Consider the following 24436-nt stretch of genomic DNA (forward strand, 5'->3'; position numbering starts at 1 on the left):
CCTTCCTCAAAATTAGGACGTGGATACCCTCAAATTAAAGCGGAGAGTCTGCACTTTAAGCCCATATTGGTTATAAGTGTGTATATTTAATATACAGGGTGGGCCATTTATATGGATACACCTAAATAAAATGGGAATGGTTGGTGATATTAACTTCCTGTTTGTGGCACATTAGTATAAGGGAGGGGGGAAACTTTTCAAGCTGGGTGTTGACCATGGTGGCCATTTTGAAGTCGGTCATTTTGTATCCAACTTTAGTTTTTTCAATGGGAAGAGGGTCATGTGACACATCAAATTTATCGAGAATTTCACAAGAAAAACAATGGTGTGCTTGGTTTTAACGTTACTTTATTCTTTCATGAGTTATTTACAAGTTTCTGGCCACTTATAAAATGTGTTCAAAGTGCTGCCCATTGTGTTGGATTGTCAATGCAACCCTCTTCTCCCACTCTTCACACACTGATAGCAACACCGCAGAAGAAATGCTAGCACAGGCTTCCAGTATCCGTAGTTTCAGTTGCTGCACATCTCGTATCTTCACAGCATAGACAATTGCCTTCAGATGACCCCAAAGATAAAACTCTAAGGGGGTCAGATCGGGAGGCATTTCTTCTGCGATGTTGCTATCAGTGTGTGAAGAGTGGGAGAAGAGGGTTGCATTAACAATCCAACACAATGGGCAGCACTTTGAACACATTTTATAAGTGGTCAGAAACTTGTAAATAACTCATGAAAGAATAAAGTAACGTTAAAACCAAGCACACCATTGTTTTTCTTGTGAAATTCTCAATAAGTTTGATGTGTCACCTGACCCTCTTCCCATTGAAAAAACTAAAGTTGGATACAAAATGTCCGACTTCAAAAGGGCCGCCATGGTCAACACCCAGCTTGAAAAGTTTCCCCCCTCCCATATACTAATGTGCCACAAACAGGAAGTTAATATCACCAACCATTCCCATTTTATTTAGGTGTATCCATATAAATGGCCCACCCTGTATATCAATATGTTTTGGTAAACAGCTAAAATGCCAAAACTTGTCACTGTCCAAATAATTCTGGACCTAACTGTACATATTTAAGGGGTTTTACCATAATCAATATTTATCACCTATCCACAGGATAGGTGATTAAATATTTGGGAGCGGTACTGCGCATTCTCTCGCCACTGCTGCATTCATTTCCCTAAAGCTCCCGAAGATAGTGTCGGCAGCCCCATAGAAATGAATGGAGCAACGGCCATGCGCAGTATCGCTCCTTTAATTTGGGGCTCACAGAAATGGCAAGGTAAGCCCTTTCTCGTGATCGTGGGAAAATCCCTTTAACCCCTTCCTACCGCAGCCACTTTTGGACTTTCTGACAGAGGCCCATTTTTAAAATTTGTCGTGTCAATTTATGTGGTAATAACTTTGGAACTCTTTCCTCAATCCAAGCGATTCTGAGATTGTTTACTCATGACACATTTTACTTTATGTCTGGGGTAAAATTTGGTCAATAAATTCTTTCCTTATTTGTGAAAAACACCAAAATTGAGAAAATATGCAAGAATTAGCATTTTACTAAATTTAAATGTAAATTTAAACTACACCCCACAAGGAATTCATATAGGAGGTATAGTGAGCATTTTAACCCCACAGGCATTTCATAGATTTTATTAGAATTGGGCTGTGAAAAGGAAAAATTTATTTTTTTTCCCAATAAGATGTAGGCTTTTGAAATTTTCTTAAAAATATGAGAAATTGCGGTTTATGTTCTAAGCCTTGTAACGGCCATGAAAAATAAAAGAATTTTCAAAAAATTATGCCAAACTAAAGTAGACATATGGGAAATGTGAACTAGTAACTATTTTGGGTGGTATAACCATCTGTTTTACAAGCAGATGCATTTAAATTCTGAAAAATTCTATTTTTTATAAATTTTCTCTAAATTTTGCAATTTATCACCAATAAACCCTCAATATATCGTCCAAATTTTACCACTAACATAAAGCCCAATGTGTCACGAGAAAACAATCTCAATCACAATCGCTTGGATAGGTTTAAGCATTCCGATGTTATTACCACATAAAGTGAAATATGTCGGATTTGAAAAATGGGCTCTGAGCCTTAAAGGCCCAAACTAGGCTGCGTCCTTAAGGGGTTAAGTATCGCATCCTGCTCATTATTGTGCGGTAAACAGGGGTGTTATATAAAATAGCAGGGGACCAATAGTCTCGAATACTTGGCTTTTTGACGAGACCAAAGCTTAAAAATAGGTCCCAAAACTTTTCCCAATTCCACTGCATTTCTGGAGATCCAATATTTGGTTTCTTGCATAAAACGAGTCGGGGTTCTGGAAGATTAACTGATCTGCTCATAGGTTGGTTTGCTTGACCAATAAATTACAGAGGGTATCAGAAAAAAAAAAAGTTTGACAGGACCATTCCGATTGGTCCTGTGCCAGGGAGTCCTGCCCGGCAGCCGTCTGTGGACAGTTGCAATCAAGATGCGGTCACCGTGTCACTTAACACAGTGACAGTTCAAAACTGTATTTTCAAGGTATGTGTTTGCGGTCAGTGAACGAGAGCACGCTTATTTACATTTACTGGCTGCAAACTATACATAGCTAGTCCTGCTCTCACAGGTTACAATTTTACCCTGTCTAGGCAATGCTCTCTGAGCTAAATACATCAGCAACTGCAAAAATCTCTCTGCTAGTTTGCTACAGTGTATTAGTCTGCAGTCCAGGCTCTTTAGCTCACAGAGCATTATCTGGACTGGGTACAATTGTATCCACTTCTCAGCTGAGAGTAGGACTAGGTATGTAGGGGTTTGCAGCCTGTGTTCTAATTCACTGACTGTAAACCAATATCTAGAAACACAAAGTACATTAAGATTGATTAAGCCTTATTGAGATAAAACTTGGAAACCAAATTAAACTGTACATCACTATGAAAGAATACTTACCATGTGGCCAATGATAAGTGAATCCAGCATCACTGGTCTGCACAGCAATTTCCTTTACGGTGACTCTCTGTATTTTCACAGCCTTTTTTTTCCACGCTCTTGCTTTGTTTGGAGTGTAGGAATGATTTGAGGAAAGGATGGAATTTTTTGGCGATATGGATCTAGAGTACGAATATGAATCAGATTTTAAACTATGTTCTGTAGCGGTATGCATGGATTCTTCAAAATCCTCTGAATAACCAGAATGAATGGTGGATATATCTGAGGCTTCTGGAATGTAATGCTCTGAAAATCTAGAGTCTTCTTTGTGTCGATGTGTTAAAATTTCTGAATCTTTGCTGGTCTCGGTGTGTGCTTCTAGAACAGATTCCTCCTCGGAGATGGACTGTCTTCTGAATGACTTTGCATCCATTCTAGGAGAGTGTCCTTGCTCTTGACCAGAGGAGAGATCCTTCAGCTTTTTACTAATCTGCGATGAAGAAAAGGCCAGAACATTTTATAGGTTATACAACAATTTTCATTACACAGTTTAATCATATCGCTCAGTTCAAGTCATTAATTCTGTAGTTCCGGCTAATAAAAATCACAAAACTATTTCGCTTACGTTATAAGAACCTAAAGGCTATGTACACCTTTGAATTATTTTTTTTAAATTAAATCAGTGTTTTGAGATTTTAGGCACTTTTTAAATTTACTTTTAGTATAATTTTTTTTACTTTTTACGATACAGCTTCTATGCACCCTATATACATAGAAACTGTATCATTCTCTCTCAGACGATTCCGTCTGTTCAGCTCAACTGACTGCTCGGTTAGAGCGGGTCCTGTGTACCTCTAACATACAAGATCCACCTAATATTGATCACATCGATATATCACATAAAAAAATAAAAAAAGGTGAGAGCATTCAACGAACCACTGTGGTTTTGTTTTTTACATATCTAACTCACAGCAATATTAGTCATTTGATTTTACCTAGCTCAGTTGCATGAATGTATTTTGAACCCTCTCATTATGGGCAACTGTATCATGTAATGTGATCCCCAGTCGGACTACTGATATAGACCACTTCTTTTGTGTGTGAAATACTGTGAACTACAGGATTACATCTTCACTCCTGGTAGCGGTCAGACCTCCCCACCAAGCTCCACCCTCCTTGTACCTCTGTATGTCTCTCCATGCATAGAGTGCTCCTGAAGATATAATTTCTCACCTATCTAAGGGACCAGGAGTGCAGTAATATAATAGGCGAGTCCATATAATGATTAACGGCAGTATAAAAACTCCCTGGACTCTCATGGTCTATGCTGAGTGATGTGTGCAGAACCTTCAGTGTATTTCTGTGAGAGGCTGCTTCCCACTGCTCTCCCATCTCCTCCGTATAAGAGCTGACATGGAGAAATCTATCACTAGCAGGAGACAGGCTGAAGCTGCATTACATAGTTCTACACCAAGACTCTGCAGTGTTAGATTAGTGACACACAACTTCTGTACCCTATCACTTTCTTCCCTTAGAACCCCAAATTTTTTTGGTCAATGAAGATAGACGGGAAATTTTGCACCCTTCAATAGATGTCGCCATTCATCGAGGGTAAGTGTTACTGCCAGCAATTCTCGGTCTCCAATGCAATCGTTTTTCTTGGCAGAAGATAACGTTTTAGAGATGTAATGTGTTTCTTATCCTCGGACTGCTGCAAGAGAACTGCTCCATTTCTAAATGAGGAAGCATCGACTTCCAAGAAGAACAGCTTATTTGGAACAGAAACAGGTCTCAAAATTGCAGAAGGCTTGAACTGCAGAAGCTGGCCATTCCCAGGTGTTAGCCTACTTTCAGCTTAGGGCAGTGAGTGGAAAGACTACTTGAGAGAAATTTTGAATGAATTGAGGATAGTAGTTTGAGAAACCCATAAATCTTTGGAGAGCCTTGAGGCCACTTTTGAATATCAAAGCCTTGAGTGGATCCATATGAAGGCCCTCAGAGGAGAAGATATAGCCTAGGGATGGAAGGTCTGAAATTTCCCACAGATAGTTCTTCAACTTGTCATAGAGAGAATTCTGTCGGAGCCAAAGTAATACAGAAAGGACATGAGCATAATGAGTTCTGACATCTTTTTAGTAGATTTAGAGGTCTATTTAGACAAGGATGTATCAATTGAGAACATCCCCAAAGATGTCATTTACGAACATTTGGAAAACAGCAGGGGCCTTGCAGAGGCCGAATGATAACACAAAGTATTCATAGTGCCCATCCAGGGTACTGAAGGTAGTTTTCCACTCATCCTCCTCCTTGATCTGAATCAAATTATAGGCCACACATCTAACTAAAATAACGTGCTCCCTTAACTCCTTCCCTGCCAAGGACGCATCTGTTGCTTTCTTGCTACTAACTGCTCTAACTCAGGCTGTGTCGCAAATAGGACTGCGAACTAGGACTTGTTTGAAGATTCTTTACAAGTGCAGTGTGATGAGACTTCGCCCCCTATGCAAAGCCAGAGGCATAATAGGAAATGTAGGCTGCATTAGGGAAACCATATCAGAGGAGAAGACGCAGCCAAAATTGCAGACAACACACAAGTGGCACATCAACTAAACCAGGTATGCACAAGAACCTCCACATTCTTTAGCGATAGCCCATGCTGCACTATATAGGGAGAAAAAAAAATTGCTGGGAGTGCTTCTTTAACACTAGTCCATTCAACAAGAATAGCTTATAAAGGAACTTCCTACCTTTACTTTAGGCTCTTCTGTGTCTACAGGGAGTACCAGTTCATCCAAACTTAGGATATTCAGTTTAAAGTCTAGAAGGAAGAGTATGCAGAATAATATAAGCTTTGGCTTCCAACAATACAGCAAACACAACGGATTCGATTTAGAACGTGCCAAAAATATTTTTTTAAAATAAAAAAATATTATATATATATATATATATACACACACATACACACACACACATATATATATATATACTTACACACACATACACGTTCTCTTTATATAGTGGAATCAAGAAAAATGACAATAAAAGCAAACGTAAAGTAGGGACTTCTGCTCTAAAATTTAAATTATATCAATGAGTTAAAACAAGTACGACTCCAATCCTTCCGATCATTCTCCTGGCAAAACATGAGCTTTTGGAGAGAGCAATGAAGCGCTCTCTCAGTTTCCCTTGTTTTTGGGCTGTGGTAGATCTCTTACACTGCAGGGCTTCTGATTGTGGGCATTTAAGAAAAAAATAAATAAAAATCTAAGGCTTTATTACCTAGCATACAAGTGGCACATAGTATGCGCATCTGCCGCCTTAGCTGCCGGGCCCCCATCTTAAACGCAGATGTTGGCTGTGCACACCCTGCTACTAATAGGAAAAAGGGGAGAGAAGCTTGCCGCCTAATACTGTATCCTAGTTACTTGCAACACTTGCAGCCACCCAAACTATTTAATTCTGCTGCCACCAACACAGCCACCTGGAGTGCTTGGGAGAAAATATGGCCTGCCAACACGACTCCATGTCACGTCAGTAATGGGTTCCTCTCTAAGGGCAACAGTAAGTAATGAGACACACTGATTTCAGCAGTCTGTTACTTATGTGTGATACGTAGTCAGGGTCGTTGCTAGGGTCTTAAAAGATCAGGGGCACAAGCCCCGAGACATATATTTACCCCCCCCCCCCCCCCCCACACCATATCTATAAGACTAAGGCTCCTATAGCTACACCACTGGATAGAATTGGATGCATTGTCTCAGCAGAGAGTATCACACGTTAATCGGCTTAGATATAGGGCCCAGCTCGTTGACATTGCAGCTCCATCGCTGGACCCAGGAAACGTACGAATAATAACGGTTTTGCTTTTTTATGTATTACTAATTTTTTTGGTGCGTTTGTGTTTTTTTTTTTAGAGTCATTGGACTACGTCGGATTCGAGGACTACTTTGATGACGGCTTTTTTTATTCTCAATAAAATAGTTAATGTGGAGTTTTTTTTATTTCAATAAAATATATTTTTTAAACTTTATTACTACTGCCTTATAAATGGCCGCTGGCTGATTGACAGCGTCCATTACTAAGGCGGGGCCTAGTGTTAGCCAGTGCAGAGGCTAACACTAACCACATTATTACCCCGGTACCCACCACCACCAGGGGTGCCGGGAAGAGCAGAGTACGATCCAGTACTCGACCATCTGTAGTGACGGTTGGGCACTGGGGTGGCCGCAGTCTAGTGTTATTAGGCTGGGAAAGGCTAAAAACAGTGGCCCTTCCCACCCTGGTAATGCTAGGCTGCTGCTGTGTTGTATCTGGCTGGTTATGAAAAATGGGGGGGGGCCATGTCTTTTTTTTTTCCCAATAATTTATTTAAAAAATAAATTTAAAAAAATGTGGGGTCCCTCCCAATTTTCATAGCCAGCCAGATACCACATAGCAGCAGCCTAGCATTACAGAGTGGGAAGGGCCACTGTTTTTGGCCTTTCCCAGCTTAATAATACCAGTCTGCGTCCAGCCCAGTGCTCGACCGTCACTACATATGGTCAGGTACTGGATCGTACCTGGCTCGTCCCAGTTCCCCTGGTGGCGGTGGATACCAGGGTAATAATGGGGGTTAGTGTTAGCCTCTGCACCAGCTAACACTAAGCTCCGCCTTAGTAATGAACGCTCTCAATCAGCAAGCAGCTAAACTAAAGCGGTAGTAATAAAGCTTAAAAGAAAATACAAAGACATAGGTAAAATATTTTATTGAAATAAACCCCCCCCACACAACCCTCCTTAACCATTTTATTGAAAATAAAACAAAAAGCAGTCCTCGAATCCAACATAGTCCAACGACTGAACCTGTAAAAAAAACATAAGAAAAAAAACACACATGTGGTAAGCTTAGATACAGGGTCCATCAGACAGGCTCAGACATGGACCATGTATATAAGAATACCATGTAGTAGGCTTAGAAACAGTGTCCATGTGTTCTACTGTCTGTTAGACCCTGTATCTATGCCTACCACAAGGCATGCTTAGATACAGGACCCCAGCAAACAGTAATCTTATACTGTAAGTCGAACGTGGAAGGCTTAGATACAGGGTCAGTGTGTGATATTGTCTGTTAGATATATGCCTAAACCAAAAAAATACAAAAGTATTCCAATAGTATAGAAAGATATAAATCTTTATTATCCCATATTGGGAAAACCCCCCCTCAATAACATATAATTAATAAAAACATAGAATTAAAAGAAGCCTCGGATGAGAAATTCCACCATGACCCTATATAAATTATAAAAGGCCCATAACAATAATGAAAAGTAGTTCAACCAGAGATAGGGAATCTAGAATCTGATCCCACTAGGTAAACCACAGGTGTACTACAGAATAAATGGTAACAAGATCAGATCAGTTTATATTTAATACCAAAGTCCTGCGGTAGACATGATGACAGATGACACTGTTCCCAATCCGAGGAGACGCCTCGAACGTGCGTTTCGCTACCTTAATCAGGAAACCCACAATTGCGACCGGATCACAGCGGTCGCAACTGCAACACGAATGTGCCAGTCACCGGAGATCCGGGTCAAAGAACCGGGGTTTGTGCCCCGAAGGCTCGGTGCTAGCGACGCCCCTGTACGTAGTTATGTAATTTGAGAACTTACATTTTAAACGCATCACACTGTGAGGAAGGAGTCTGGCATATTCATGAGCTGCCGGCTCCCCCTGCCAAGCTGCCGAAGATTAACAGCCTCCTCCTTATTACTATAGGGAGAATGCTTGACTGTGTCTATGAGAGGGTATTAGGATTTCTGCATCCAAACATCCGCATCTTTTATTTTCATTAAGTCTAAATTGATTGACCGAAGTGTGATTAGCATTCCAAACTTAAAATATTGCCAAACTAAGTAATGAACAGATCAGGCTTATTACCGTTTTTTCACAAACCCATGACAGCACCCCTGGAGAGGACTTCCCATCCGATAGACAGGAAACCTGAGAAGAAAAGTGGACACACCTCTCCACACCCCCAGCCTCCCAAGAACTCAGGATGATCAGTTTAACAAGTTAAATATTTAGATAAAGTTTAACACACACACACACACACACACACGCGCACGTCGCTCCAGACATTGTTCTGATGAAAAACATACTTTGATTAAGTGCAGCAAATTATAGGCTGCTCAGCTAAAATGATCTCAAATGTCTTGAAGTGGCAACCAAAACATGAAAAAAGCTGGAAACTACTGTTCGAATGGATCGAAGAATAGCCAAAATGGCAAAGGCTCAGCCATTGATCACCTCCAGAAAGATTAAAGAAGATCTGAAGTTACCAGCGAGTACGGCTACAATCAAAAGACGATTAGGTGAAGCCAAGTTACCAGCAAGAACTCCCTGCAAAGTCCCGTTGTTGAAAAAAAGACATGTCCAGAATAGGAAAAAATTTGCTAAGGAACACATTGACTGGTCCAAAGAGAAATAGCACAACATTATGTGGACTGATGAAAGCAAAATTGTTCTTTTTGGGTCTAGTGGCCGCAGACAGTACGTCAGACGACTCCCGAGCACTGAATTCAAGCCACAGTACACGGTGAAGACAGTAAAGCATGGTGCTGCAAAAATCATGATATGGGGATGTTTCTCATACCATGGTGTTGAGCCTATTTATCGCATGCACAGGATCATGGATCAGTTTAAATATATCAAAATACTTGAGATCAGGTTGCCCTATGCCGAAGAAGAAATGCCCTTGAAATGGGTGTTTTGAGTCACGACAATGACCCAAAACACACCAGTAAGCGAACATCATCTTGGTTATAAACAGGATTAAGGTAATAGAGTGGCCAACCCAATCCTCTGACCTATATCCCATAGAGAACTTGTGGGGTGACATCAAAAATGCTTCATTTTTGCACCTGTGAACATGTGAACATAGAGCTGATGTGACTTACCAAAAAGCTCCAGTTTTGTCTCATCTGTCCAGAGGACATTCTACCAGAAGCTTTGTGGCTGGTCAATATTAATTTTGGCAAATTCCAGTCTCGCTTTTTTATGATTGGCTTTCAACAGTGGTTTCCTCCTCAGTCGTCTTCCATTAAGTCCACTTTGGCCAAGACAGTGACGGATGGTGCGATCGATCACTGATGTACCAACAATTTTGTCCACGACTGTATGTATATATTTACTTATATATTACCCTGAAAATTTACAAAAATTATTTAGTAGCAGCACACAATATTTCAACTATGATGTATATTCGTAGGTGTACACATCTCTATACTCATAACATAGAAATCCACATTTAAAAAAAGGGCGAAACAGGGGGTGCTGTCATGCATTCCTGGAAAACAGATTACCGGTAAAACGAATTACAGCCAGCTACCAAAGGCCATGTCAGAAATATAATGAAATTGTAAACGGTAGTGTTTGAGAAAAGTATGAGGAGAGACCAAGTAGCTGCTTTACAGATATGGTCCATAGATGCATTTGCGCTCTCGGCCCAGGAGGTGGATACTGCTCTGGTGAAATGTGCCCCAAAAAAGTCAGGAGGTACAAAAACCCCGACTAGAGTAAGCCAAGAAGATCGCCTGTTTAATCAATCTGCCAATGGTGGATTTATTAGCAGTGCCTCCTCTATTAGGACCCTGTAGTTGTATAAATAGATTTTCAGAGGATCTCCAGGCACTAGTGACCTAAGTATTGGATAAGGCCTCGCCTCACATCTAAACAATGAAATTCCATTTCGCTGGGGTTCTTACAGAAAGAGGGAAGAACAATCTCCTGATCCTTATTGAAGTCGGAGACTACTTTAGGCAAAAAATCTGGCAGGGTTTTCATTACGACTATCCTCAAGGACCATAGTGCAAGGAAGGAAGGCAGAAAGTGCTTGCAGCTCACCAGTTCTAAGTTTGGATGTAATGGCCAGCAAAAAGGTAATCTTAAGGCCTGATTTACACGAGCGTGTGCGTTTTGCGCCCGCAAAAAACGCTGCGTTTTGCGTGCGCAAAAAGGCACTTAAAAGTTGCGTGTGTCATCTCGCAGCCGCCATCATTATGACACTCCGTTTGGATGTTTGTAAACAGAAAAGCACGTGGTGCTTTTCTGTTTACATTCAGAGTTTGACAGCTGTTGTGCGAACCACGCAGTTCGCACGGAAGTGCTTCCGTGCGGCATGCGTGGTTTTCACGCACCCATTGACTTCAATGGGTGCGTGATGCGCGAAAAATGGCGAAATATAGAACGTCGTGAGTTTTACGCGGCGGACGCACGCTGCACAAAACTCACGGACTGTCTGCACTGCCCAATAGCCTAATATAGGTGCGTACGACACGCGTGAAAAGCACGCGCGTATATTACGCTCGTATAAATGATGCCTAAGAGACAGAGTATAGAGATGAAATCTAATGGTTGAAATGGCGAGGCCGTCATGGCAGAAAGCACTATATTAAGATTCCAGGGGGAATCCATAGATCTAACTTGTGGCCTAACGGCTCATTCAGACGAGCGTGTATCTCATCCGTGTGATGGCCGTTAACAACCCTGTATCTCGTCCGTGTGACAGCTGTTAAAACAACGGCCGACACACGGACTCATGTATTTCAATGGGGCCGTTCACACGACCGTTGTTTCAACGGAGTGTGTGAAGGGTCCGTGAAAAAATAGGATGTCCTATTTTCCTGTGTCTCACGAATCCCTCCATAGACTCTAGTCTATGGGGGATACGTGACAACGAGTCCCGCACGGGTGCACCTCTGATGTGAAAAACTGCAGTTTTTCACGTCCGAGGTTAGCTACGCTCATCTGAATGTAGCCTTAGTCTGAAAGAGGCACCTAATAATCTCTTCACTCAGAGTTGATCTGCTAATTTGATATCATAGAAAGAACTAAGGGCTGGGACCTGCACCTTTTAGGTATTAGGCTTTATTTTTATCTAGCCCTGCATGTAAGAAATCCAGAAACATGGAAATATCTGGTTTATCAACAGGATCCTTCAAATCTAGTAAACGCCTTCCATACTCTGAGATACATGTCGAATGTTACTGTCACGTTGGGTACGTGGAACCACTGGGCCGTACCACCTAGACGGTATGGCAGCTGGCCAACAAGATGCAGGTCACAGTCTATAGTTCATATAGTGTACCTGTGGCAGCTCAGACAGTAGCGAGACAGGCTTGGCTGGGACTAGACAGCAGGCAGACGTCGGCAGGCGTGGTGTAGCAGGACAGGCGTGGTATATAGCACAACACGACTCAGCTCAGCACGGCACTTAACAAGGATAGCACGGGATACAGGTAAAGAAACGGAGCACACTGGGAACTGGGAAACACTAAGAGACCATTTGCTTAGACAAACTTTGGGTACGACAACAACGCTCAGGCATTGGAGGAAGAGGCTGAGCCCTTCTTATAGTCCAGGGTACTCATGGGCTAATTTTGACATTAACTTCAGGTGCGCGCGCTGGCCCTTTAAGAGCGGGCACGCTGGCCCTTTAAGAGCGGGCACCCTTACGGGACCCAGCCGGCGGAAGTGAGCACTGGCGTCTCCTGAGGAGACTGGGGCGAGCGCTCGCAGACCCATGGCTGCGGCTGTCAGGAGGTAAGTGAGCCTGACTGCCCATGGCCATGGACATGACAGTTACTCTCTGTTGGCCAAGAGGGTGGTAATTACTGGATCAGATAGGCCCTTATTTTTTTAGAATAGCCCGCTCAATCTCCAAGTGGTTAGATGTAGACTGTGAACCTGAGGGTGCATGACTGGGCCCTGGGATAGGAGATCTGGTTTGGTTCGGAGGATCTATGGATGGTCTATTGACATTCTCCTCAGCCAAGTGAGTCAGGGACGTCTTGGCCAGAATTGGGCTATCAGAACAATCGAGGCCTGATCTTTCTTATTATCCGTGGAAGCAGACATGGTCTCAGTACAGATGTTATGCCTTTCCTCCAATAACATTGGTCCAATGCATCTATTGCTACAGGATTGTCCCGAGGATTGAGAGAGAAGAACTTCTTGACCTTCAGGTTGTGCTTGGTAGAGAAGAGGTCTAAGGGTATGTTCACACGCAAACTCAAAAACGTCTGAAACACGGAGCTGTTTTCAAGGGAAAACAGCTCCTGATTTTCAGCTGTTTTTTAAGCAAACTCGCGTTTTTCGCCGTGTTTTTTACAGCCATTTTGGAGCTGTTTTTCTAGTCAATGAAAAACGGCTCAAGAAGTGACAGACACTTCTTTTTCGTGGTAGTTTTTTTTACGCAGCCGTTACAAGGCTTAGAACTTTAGCAGCAATTTCTCACATTTTCAAGAAAATTTCCAAAACCTATTTTTATAGGTACAAGTTCACTTCTGAAGTGGCTTTGAGGGCCTTATATATTAGAAACGCCCATAAGTCACCCAATTTTAAAAACTGCACCCCTCAAAGTATTCAAAACAGCATTTAGAAAGTTTCTTAACCCTTTAGGTGTTTCACAGGAATTAAAGCAAAGTAGAGGGGAAATTTACAAATTTCTTTTTTTTTTGTCAGAAAATCCATTTTAATCCATTTTTTTCTGGAACACAAAATGTTATACCAGTGAAACGCAATATTTATTGCCCAGATTCTGCAGATTTTAGAAATATCCCACATGTGGCCCTAGTGTGCTAATGGACTGAAGCACCGGCCTCAGAAGCAAAGGAGCACCTAGAGGATTTTGGGGCCTCCTTTTTATTATTTATGGTTTATTCCCCTCAAGGAATTTATTAAGGGGTATAGTGAGCATTTTAACCCCACAGGTTTTTTTGCTGTATTCGTCTGTAAAAATGAAAATCGACACTTTTTCCAATAAAACTTAGAAATGACCAATTTTTACAAGGAATAAAGGAGAAAAAGCACCCTAAGATTTGTAAAGCAATATCTCCTGATTATGCCAATAACCCATATGTGGTAATAAACAGCTGTTTGGACACACGGCAGGGCTCAGAAGGGAATGAGCGCTATTTGGCTTTTGGAGCTCAAGTTTGCTGGATTGGTTTTGGGGTGTCATGTTGCATTTGCAAAGCCCCTGCGGGACACCCCCCAGAAGTGATCACATTTGGGAAACTACAGCCCTAAAAAGAATCTAGGGGTATAGTGAGCATTTTGATCCCATAGTTTGTTTTTTTTTGCTGAATTTAGTGTAATTATGCTGTGAAAACTTCTATTGTTTTTTATTCCTTTTTTTTTTTTTACAGTGTTCACTGTGCATTATAAATTACCTATTTAATTTATTCTGTGGGTCGATGCGATTACGGCGATACCATATGTATATAGGTTTTTTGTTTTACGGTGTTTGCGCCGCTGTGATCCGACCCGATGTCTTCCCCCAGTACTAAGGCTGCTAGTAGCAGCCTGTACTGGGAGACGCCGGGCTGCAGGGAGCGCCTCTGTGCTCGGTTAGGAGCACATGTAGATTAACGGGCTGCAGGCACAAGGACCAGCTCTGCAGCTCGTTAATGTATGTGGGGTGGTCGGGAAGGGATTAAATGAATCTACCCAATTACCCACTATATAAAAAAAAATAAAAAAATCGCCCATGTATGGAATGAGCAGAATATCTTGTGTTCTGATAAATTATGCTCTGCTATCAGTTTGGTAAAGATCCTTGGAGCCTGAAAGAGATTCCGAAAGGATGAGCTCTGAATTGAAGGAGGTTCAGGACCGTGTTTAATACCACCGCTACTCTCAGGAATCTTCGATGGGGTTGAAATATTGGGATCAGGTAGGAGTCTTCCAATTTGACCAAGGCAGTTACACAATCTGGAAAAAGGAGATTTATTGTGGAAGCGAGAGACTCCATGCAAAATATATTGTAGGAGAGCAACTTGTTAAACTCTTATAGATTTAGGATTACTCGAAAGGCACCACTAGCTTTCCTTACGAGAAATAGGGGGGAATAAAATACCCTGTCTTGTTCGTCCGGAGGTACGTGAACCAGAACTTCCTTCTCTATAAGAGAGAGAACCTCTGATTCTATAATTCCCTGTTTTAGAGGATCTCCCTGAATCTTTGTGGGAACAAATCTGCATGGGGGAATGCTGGCAAATTCTATGCAGTACTCTGAAGCTATTATATTTAGGATCCAGTCGTTTGAAGAGATTTTCTGCCATTATTGGAGAAAAAAAAGCTCGACAACCTGCCACTTTTCCTCTGGCGTCATTGTTCTTTGCTCCTGTAGTCATTTTGGGGAGGAAACAGAAATCCCTTCCCTTTTCTGGGAAACCTAATCCTGGTTCTGGTCTTTTTGATTTTCCTTCCTAACAAATTTGCGGGGACGAAAGGAACGGAATTGTTTAACAGGCATGGGAAAGCCCTTCCTCCTATCAGAAGCTTTTTCAAGGAGATAATCCAAGGGAGGCCCAAAAAGACAGTTCCCAGACCAGGGAAGAGAGCAGAGCCTGCCTTTAGACCAACGAATTTTAGCCACCGCTTTCCTAGGCCCTTCTAGAACACCCTGAAAATACATATAACAAATAGTTAATAAGGTATTTTGTCCTACTATTTGAAGAGGAATAATGCCTCCTGAGAGATGAACCGGAATTGGAACATCTAGTGGCCTTAGACTGGTCCATGCGCCCTGCTGCCTCAGCTGCTGGATCGGACATCTTGGTATACAGCACAAGAATCTATGATGAATTTCAGCCTTAATAGGCTGAGGGCTGGCCGGAGCAGCCCCACGCCTTGATGCCGATAAGCCCCTCCTCCCCGCTAGGGTCACCAGGTAAGGCGCTTCCTGGACGTACCACATAACCGGAAGTGACCGAACATGCGGACCTGAAGTGCACCAGAAACTCCTTCCTCCAGTCCTGCACGCTGCGCGGACCATTCCGGCCAAGCAACCCGACCTGATAAATGCTAAAGCCGCGGAGCAAGAAACGCCTCGAGAGGAGGTCGGAGCACGGCCCGACCTGACATCTCCATGGAGTGAAGCGCCGCCTGGGAAAGAAGGGAGGCCTGTCCTACATGCTGCTCTCCAAAGAGGCTTGCGCAACAAGGGGAGCCCAAACCAAAATAACACGTCTGAAGCTCCAGGTGTGTCCTTCAGTCCAGTACTCAGGCTATACCATCCGGTGGACAGGAAACCTAAACCATGCTTGATAAAGGCTTACACAAGCCGAAACTTCGCTGTTCACTGGAATAAACCACTGGTGATTCATCTACACCTTTTTGAGTGCTGCCTACTTCTACATTTTATTTGTACCATTGGGGAGGTTGGGACCATGCCCTTGGTTTGGCGCGCACCATAACTCAACTAGAAAACACAAGGAGTGCTGTTCCCATCTCTGCTTCTACAGGAAACAAAGTGGGTGTGTGGAGGTGTGTCCACTTTTATCTTCTCATGTTTCCTGGCCAACGAATGAGAAGTCCTCTCCAAGGGTGCTGTCATGGGTTAGAGGTAAAAAATTATTACCAACATAATCAAAATTAAAGGGATACTTTTAGACATTTAGACAGGATAATACAACATATATACGTAAAAAAAGAAGTACCGTTGGAGCTTGCACTGCTAAGATCCTCAGGTCTAGAGAAGAGCTCATCAAGGGATTTAATGTCACTCCTCTGGGACACAGGTGTTCGTCTTCCCAGCTTTGTCCTTGGAGATGGGCTGTTCAATGAGCTTCTCACAGATGGTGAAGGAGAACGAGATCTAAACCGAGTTAAGGAGCGCGTTCGTCTGGGAAACCTAGGACTTCCATAACTAGGAGGTGATGGCGTTCTAGAAGGTAAGCGAGAAGGGGGTCGGCGAGGAGAAGCAAATCCTATAGCTGCTGGACTGTGATGAAGCTTTCTGCGAGGTGTTGATTTGCTTGGAGGTGATGGTGTCCTAGGTGGTTTCTAATGTAAAGGAAATTAATTTATCGTTATCACAACAAACTTTACACAATAGTATAGATTAAAAACGTGCAACACTATAATGGTTTGCAAACAATATAAATGTGTGAAAATAAACTCTTAGTCATAAGGTACAACATACATTTTATAAATGTTCTCTTTTTAGCAAGAATTAGAGAAGGACTCCAAAAAGCCGAACATATGGTCAGATATATGCAACTATATGCCTATACAGTTTCATACTTCCATTGACTGCCATTAAAAAAAACAAAAAAACTTTATGCCATGCGATATAGTCTGTGGGCATGTCGGTGTATGTGCCAACAGTGCAACAGAGGTAGTGTTACTTTAGCCAATTTAAACAGTTGCATGGTTACACCATGCAAACAATATGAAAATAAAGCTCACCGGTAGCTTCCACCATCTCTCGTCATTTTCTGACAGTTCAACTGAGCTGCCAACGAGATGAAGCATTTCTTCTTCTTCACTTTCCATAGTTCCTGGCTTACTTTTTGCTGTTTTGTTTCCAACAGAATGGCCATTGCGCTGTCTTGCAGGCTCTGGCTCCACTATGTTAACTTTCTGTTTAGAAAACCTTTTTTCGCGGGTGCTGAATTCGCTACTTGATCGATTAGAGAAAGGCCTTTCTTCAGAAGTCCTTAGGTCAGAGTCATTCTCGGAAAAGTCTATCTCCAATTTTCTGTGAAAGTAAAGACAGGACATGGCAAAATGCTCCACCAGAGTAGAACTACAGTTATTCTACAAAGAATTGCAAGATTTTATATTTGCATTTCTATATATCATCCCTATGGAAAAGGGAATGATTTAAACAACCAAAATCTAATACATAAATAAAAGCAATCTCATGTATACCTTAACCGATGTCTGTTCTCAATTTCTGCCAATCTCCTCAGGGCTGCACTGGTTGGCATCTTTGACTGGACAGGCTGGGGATGAACAGGCTTTTTGGCCTCAATTGTGACAACCGCATTGCTCTTTGCATCATGACTAGGTGGCGTTTTCTTCTTTAGAAACCTATTCTGCGTTCCAGAAACCTGCTGAGGACTAGCAGTTATTCTGTACTTTTCACTCTCCTGCTCTTCAGCTGACAAGTCATTAAGTTCAGCAACTGATGTCTGGGAGAGTTTTAAAGCACTTGTCTTTTTGTTAAGCGCACGCATATATTCCTAAAAATACAAAACATATGTATAAATTATATAAAACGTGGTAAAACTCAATTCATAGGCAATACCTACCTTTATACTACCATACAACCTTACTAACCTGCAATCTGTCAATAGGATCCACACTATGAGCCGGCTGATGGATTTGCAGATCAATGGCAAAGAAACTGAAATTTGTCTCAGCCCTGTATTTTGTTACGCGAATGCGCCCACTAATGAGAGCAATTTCAATAAGAACGCTATAAGTCTAAGCCTCTGCTTTCTTCTCCATTTATGACCCATTCGTGACTTGGGCCATTTAAAAATAAAAAATTGCATTGTCATATTAACACTAAGAAAAAACCAGAACAGAAAATGGAACGTTATTTCACCAGTGCTGCATTCCATTAATAGCAGTAGTGGAATCCATGAGAATAAGTGAGCCATGATGCAGAATACATAAAGGTAGATCATAGTCAATGTAAAACACAGACCTGTAATTCATCTGCAGCATCTTTTGGTTTTGCAGGAACTCTCTGACCAGCAAGCTGGGCCTGTGCTCGGGCCAGGGCTGAATTTCTCATACCGCTTCTAGCCATTCTGTCCTGCTGAAGAAAAATGATCCCTTGAAATGTGCAACATGAAGGTTACCTTTCAAGAAAACATAAGTACCCTGTGAGTATTGTTATTACTAGCGTGTAAGTGCTGTGTGCAAGTAACCTCAGTTTAGGGATTGCATGTATAGCATACACCAACTGACAACAAAAAGCTTTGGTTGCACCATAGCATGAGAACTGAGGGAGTCAATGCATTTAAAGGGGTTCTCCATTTTAGACATTCCCTACCTGTAAGAATGGTCCATTGACAATAAGCTGATAAGAAAGTGGCCACTGCTGAAACCCTCAATGACCAGCTGTTATCTTTGAGGTGACCCTGAAGTAAGGACTCATTCACACGAGTGCGTTGAAACACACGGACCCATTGATTTCAATGGGGCTATTCACACATGCGTGAGTTTTCACGCAGCAAGAGTCTGTAAAACACTGCATATCCTATATTGGTGTGTTTTAATTCGCCCATTGAAGTCAATAAGTGCGTGAAAACCACACACGGATGCACAACCGTGTGCTGTCAGTATTTTACGCAACAATTACATTAAAAAAAAAAAAAGGGGTGTGTGAAAAACGCATGCCACTCGCAAAGCACACTGATGCATAATGCAATGCACACGGACAGATTTACGCACGTATTTTACGCGAGTAAATCTGTTACGCTCGTGTTAATGTGGCCTAAGGCCTAATTCACACGAGCGTGTTTGGTTTGTGATATACGGTCCGCACGTTGCTCACTTTTCCTGGACCGAAGACAGTGCAGGGAGCCAGGCTCCTAGTATCATAGTTATCTATGACGCTAGGTGTCCCTGCCTCTCCGTGGAACTGCTGTCCCGTACTGTAAACATGATTAAAGTACAGGACAGGTTTCCCGCAGGGAGGCAGTGACTCCTGGCATCGTACATAACTATGATGCTCGTAGCATTCCTCCCTGCAGTGTGTTCGGTCCGGGAAATACTGCCGACATATGGTCCGTATATCATAAACCGAACACGCTCGTGTGTGGGAGGCCGAAGTGTTAAATTTCCCTGCAGCGTCACCACATGTGAAATTAAGCATTACATAGTGCCCAGTCATATCAATGTGTTGTCTATGTAATGTAGGACAGGTCACACCAGAGGCAAAGACACCCCATGAAACCACTCTCCACTCTGGCCAAGAGATGAGGAGCTCGAACATGGGACCCCCTCTAATAATACACACTTTACAATTACAGGGACATTGACTAACATACCTGCACAGAGAAAACAAGGGACTTTTGGAGCAATTTAGTCTGAAATCGTAGTATATTTGATACTAAACGAAGCTGCAAATCACTTTGATCAAACATGTTTTTAAGTTTTCCGCTTGAAAAACCTGTTTGAAATCCCTGCCACTAGGGGTCTCCCTTCTTTGTATTTGCTGTCCACTCGCCATTGCTAAGGCAAACCCATCTTTAGCAGCAAGGATGCCGGGACGGAATGCAGGCTCACTGTGAGAAACTGAGGCTGAAGGGAAGGGGAATCACTTCAAATAGCCATGTCTTGGGCGAACAATCCAATTAATTTGATTAATTCGCCCTTAAGGACTCTCACGACAGTTTTTTTTAACAGAATCGTAGAGTCGATTCTTTAGTGGCGCCGACGCGCCGAGCTGCAGGAGGAAGTTACGCCCCGCCGCCTCGTCAATTCCTGGTCTGCCCCGTTCTGTCTCTGCTTCCCGTACGGAACTGCTGTTCTGTACTGAACAAATTGATACAGTACGGAATAGCAGTTCCACGGGGAAACAGGGACTCCTAGTACATAGCCACACCGCCCTGCTGTAGATAGCAGCCTCCTTCCAGATCGCACCACCACCCCCTTGTAACTTGTAGATCACACCACAACAGCCCCCCCTTATAGATCGCACCACTGTAGATAGCACCCGCTTGCAGGTCGCATCAACCCCCTTGTACCTTGTAGATCGCACACCCCCCCCATTGTACCTTGTAGATCGCACACCCCACCCCTTGTACATCGCACCACAACCCCTCACCCCTTATAGATCGTGCCTCTGTAGCTCCCCTCTGACCGGGGATTCAGCTCCTAGTGGCAGCTACAGCGGCGCAATCTACATGGAAAGGGAGTGCGATCTACAAGGGAGGGGGGGTGGTGCTGCGATCTGCAAGGGGGGTGAGATCTACATGGGAGGGGGTGGTGATGCGATCTACAAGGTGGGGTACGACCTACGTGGGGGTGCGGCACTATCACTACATGTGGGCACTGTGGCACTATATCACTACATGTGGGCACTATGTCACTATCTACCCTGACAAATTAAAACTCTTTTTTTTTTTTTACGGCCATAAAAGACGGACTGGAAATGCATGAGAATTTAAAGACACTGATGCAAAATGGACATGAAAAACTGACCATTGATCAGTCTTTAATGTCCATTTTTTTTCACGGTCGTATGACTGTAGCCTAAATGACTACGCCAGGAGTCCCGTTCACATGCACCGTGCCGCGAAATCTGGCTGACACACGGACCATATTTCCCAGTCCAATCACGGTCGTGTGAATCCGGCAATGTCGGAGACCGGCTGAGGTGGTGACGGCCAGAGGGGGATGTTAGTGCACGCAGTGCCTCATTGACTATAGATTCTGTTGGCCTGTTCCCTGCCGGGGAACACAGAAGTTATAATCAACTAGATAGACATTTTTCCAATTGTATTTATGATAAAATAAACTATTTGAAGAGGTTAAAAGTTGTGAAGTTACATACAATAATAACAATATATGTTAAAAAGTTATTTATATAAAAGAAAATTTATTAAATTATCTCTTGGTATTACTGTTAAATATACAGAAAAACCAAAAAAAATACATTCAAATCGAAAATCGCCCAAAGCGTTGAAAAAAAATCTACGGTAGATTTTATTTTTGGGCAAAATCGCCCAGCCCTATCTCGGGCTGTGAACCCACCTGGAACAGTGGTTACATATGAAAGATGAGATTCTTATCTTTCATATGCCGGGATCACAGTTCTAGCTGTGACACAACCAGAGATATTACTATTTAAAGAGGCTCTGTCACCAGATTTTGCAACCCCTATCTGCTATTGCAGCAGATAGGCGCTGCAATGTAGATAAGAGTAACGTTTTTATTTTGAAAAAACGAGCATTTTTGGCCAAGTTATGACCATTTTTGTAATTATGCAAATGAGGCTTTCAAAAGTCCAAGTGGGCGTGTTTAAAAGTAAAAGTCCAAGTGGGCGTGTATTATGTGCGTACATCGGGGCGTTTTTACTACTTTTACTAGCTGGGCGTTCTGAAGAGAAGTATCATCCACTTCTCTTCAGAACGCCCAGCTTCTGCCAGATCACGCTGTGACGTCACTCACAGGTCCTGCATCGTGTCAGACGAGCGAGGACACATCGGCACCAGAGGCTTCAGTTGATTCTGCAGCAGCATCGGCGTTAGCAGGTAAGTCGATGTAGCTACTTACCTGCAAACGCTGATGCTGCTGCAGAATCAACTGTAGCCTCTGGTGCCGATGTGTCCTCGCTCGTCTGACACGATGCAGGACCTGTGAGTGACGTCACAGCAGTGATCAGGCAGAAGCTGGGCGTTCTGAAGAGAAGTGGATGATACTTCTCTTCAGAACGCCCAGCTAGTAAAAGTAGTAAAAACGCCCCGATGTACGCACATAATACACGCCCACTTGGACTTTTACTTTTAAACACGCCCACTTGGACTTTTGCAAGCCTCATTTGCATAACTACAAAAATGGTCATAACTTGGCCAAAAATGCTTGTTTTTTCAAAATAAAAACGTTACTCTTATCTACATTGCAGCGCCTATCTGCTGCAATAGCAGATAGGGGTTGCAAAATCTGGTGACAGAGCCTCTTTAACCAGTTCCGTTCCGGGCTATTTTGCGCCTTCAGGACCAGACACCAGTTAGCAATTTTTAGCACGCGTTAGTTAAACAGCTATAAACTTTTTTATTTGTTGGGCTAGCGACGTGATTTTTGCAATGTTTTTTCCGTAGACATGCAGGTTTCTTTTTTTTTTTTATCACATTGCTACACATCCTTTTTGCTATTTTAGAATTTTTAGGCTTAGAATTTGAAAACAATAGTAAAAAAAATAAGCTTTTTTACATTTTAGCTATTGTTTTCTGGTAATAACATAGCTTTCGCCCCAAAATAGATCTTTTATTTATTTGTCATCGTGATTGTCTACCGTAAATGTTGATATATTACACGTCTATTTTAGCGTAATTGGCTCAGGACTAGCTTTGCTACAATGATTGGCAGGGGGGGGGGGGGTTAAACTATTTTTTTTGGGTAGGTATATGTGTACTTATTCATTTTTTTTGCACTTTTTTTTACTGTTATATTTTTTTATTACTATGGTCTGTCCCTTAAAAAGGTCAGAAAAGACCTTTGTGGGACTTTAGATTTTCTTTTTTCCTTCTTTTACACCATGTTTTTGCACAGCAGCCCCAGTTACAGGGAAATCAGCCCTCTCATAGTGACTATTGTCACTAATAGGGCTGTGCTGGGTCTAGTAATACCCAGCAGCAGCCTGCCACTAACGGCACCCAGCGATCATGTGACCTGCCGCTGCCTCTATTCATATACACAGCACTCGTTCAGCGCTGTGCAGAAGAGATCAGAAAAGATAGAAGCAGCGAAAGCTGCTTTTATCTTCTCCTCAGGGTTCCCGGCAGTCACGGACTGCCGGTGACCAGACATTCAGCTGCCCGATCGCTCGGGCAGCAAGCTAAAACCCGCACCGTAAATAGTCTATGGTGCGGTTTTTAAGGACCCCGACCGCCCGACGTATGTACACAGCCGGGAGTCGGCAAACGGTTAAAGTCACAGTCGGGAATGGGAACTGTATATGTATATATTATGGAGCTTCAATTTCCGACTGTGTTTTCAACTGGTAAAATCTCCGGTTCTGTCACAGATAAGAGTCTTAGCTTTTATATGCCACCACAATCACAGTTCTGAGTGGTACACAGCCCTATTTGAAGTGCCGATCCCCCCCCCCCCCCCCCCGGCGATTGGTGAGGCATTCGTCTGTAGCAATGTGTCACTGGCAGATTGGTAAGGTTGGTCTACCCTCAAAGCCTCGGAGGGGAACACGTGTTGGGGTGCAGACTAGGGATGCACGATGCATCTAAACTTCGGTACTGTTTCGATACCATGCACCCTGAAACGGTTCAATACCGTTACTTCATGCATTTCGATACGAAGCTGTGCGTCCACACAGCTATGATAGTAATGCATGCATGTAGTTAGAGCGGGGCTGCGGCTGTGTAATACAGCCATTGCCTCACTCCTGATTCCTGCCAAGTGCGCGCGGTCAGCATGATGTGTTGCAACCAGTGCTGCACTAATGATTGTCGGCACTTAAAGAGGCTTTGTCACCAGATTCTCAAATCCCTATTTCCTATTGCATGTGATCGGCGCTGCAATGTAGAGAACAGTAACGTTTTGTTTTTTAAAACGTTCATTTTTGGCCAAGTTATGAGCTATTTTATATATATGCAAATGAGGTTTGAAATGGACAACTGGGCGTTTTTTTTTTCGTTATGTCCAACTGGGCGTGTATTGTGTTTTTAACTGAGCGTGTTTATGTGTATGACGCTGACCAATCCGTGACCAGTCAGCGTCATACACTCCTCTCCATTTATTTACAAGCAGCACAGCGTTCTTACTAGAACGATGTGCAGCCAGATACACAAGTGTCCTGATAATGAATACACATGACCATCCAGCCTGGATGTCATGTGTATTGAGAATCCTGACACTTCTGACTCTTTTCTCTGAGATTTCCAGCAAGAGAAACGAAATCTCGTTTACCTCGTAATCTCGCGAGATTACACGTGGCTTGCTGCAATCTCACAGAAAAGAGTCAGAAGTGTCAGGATTCTGAGTACACA

General features: G+C 42.8%; 1 protein-coding gene across 4 annotated transcripts in view; it reads right to left on the minus strand.

The window, feature by feature from the left end:
• Window positions 1-24436, minus strand: part of C1H19orf44 (chromosome 1 C19orf44 homolog) — a 47590-nt gene that overhangs the window by 20246 nt on the left and 2908 nt on the right. For 3 of the 4 annotated variants that reach the window (XM_075825342.1, XM_075825340.1, XM_075825343.1), the window contains exons 2-7: window positions 18406-18519; window positions 17622-17935; window positions 17157-17448; window positions 16406-16751; window positions 5669-5739; window positions 2943-3411 (exon numbers count right to left, since the gene is read on the minus strand). In XM_075825342.1, coding sequence (XP_075681457.1) covers window positions 2943-3411; window positions 5669-5739; window positions 16406-16751; window positions 17157-17448; window positions 17622-17935; window positions 18406-18510 — 1597 coding nt within the window. In that variant the 5' untranslated portion in view covers window positions 18511-18519. The remainder of the gene's footprint in view (window positions 1-2942; window positions 3412-5668; window positions 5740-16405; window positions 16752-17156; window positions 17449-17621; window positions 17936-18405; window positions 18520-24436) is intronic. The other variant, XM_075825341.1, reaches the window with a different exon arrangement.

This window comes from Rhinoderma darwinii, chromosome 1 (assembly GCF_050947455.1).
Source record: "Rhinoderma darwinii isolate aRhiDar2 chromosome 1, aRhiDar2.hap1, whole genome shotgun sequence".
Lineage (NCBI taxonomy): Eukaryota > Metazoa > Chordata > Amphibia > Anura > Rhinodermatidae > Rhinoderma > Rhinoderma darwinii.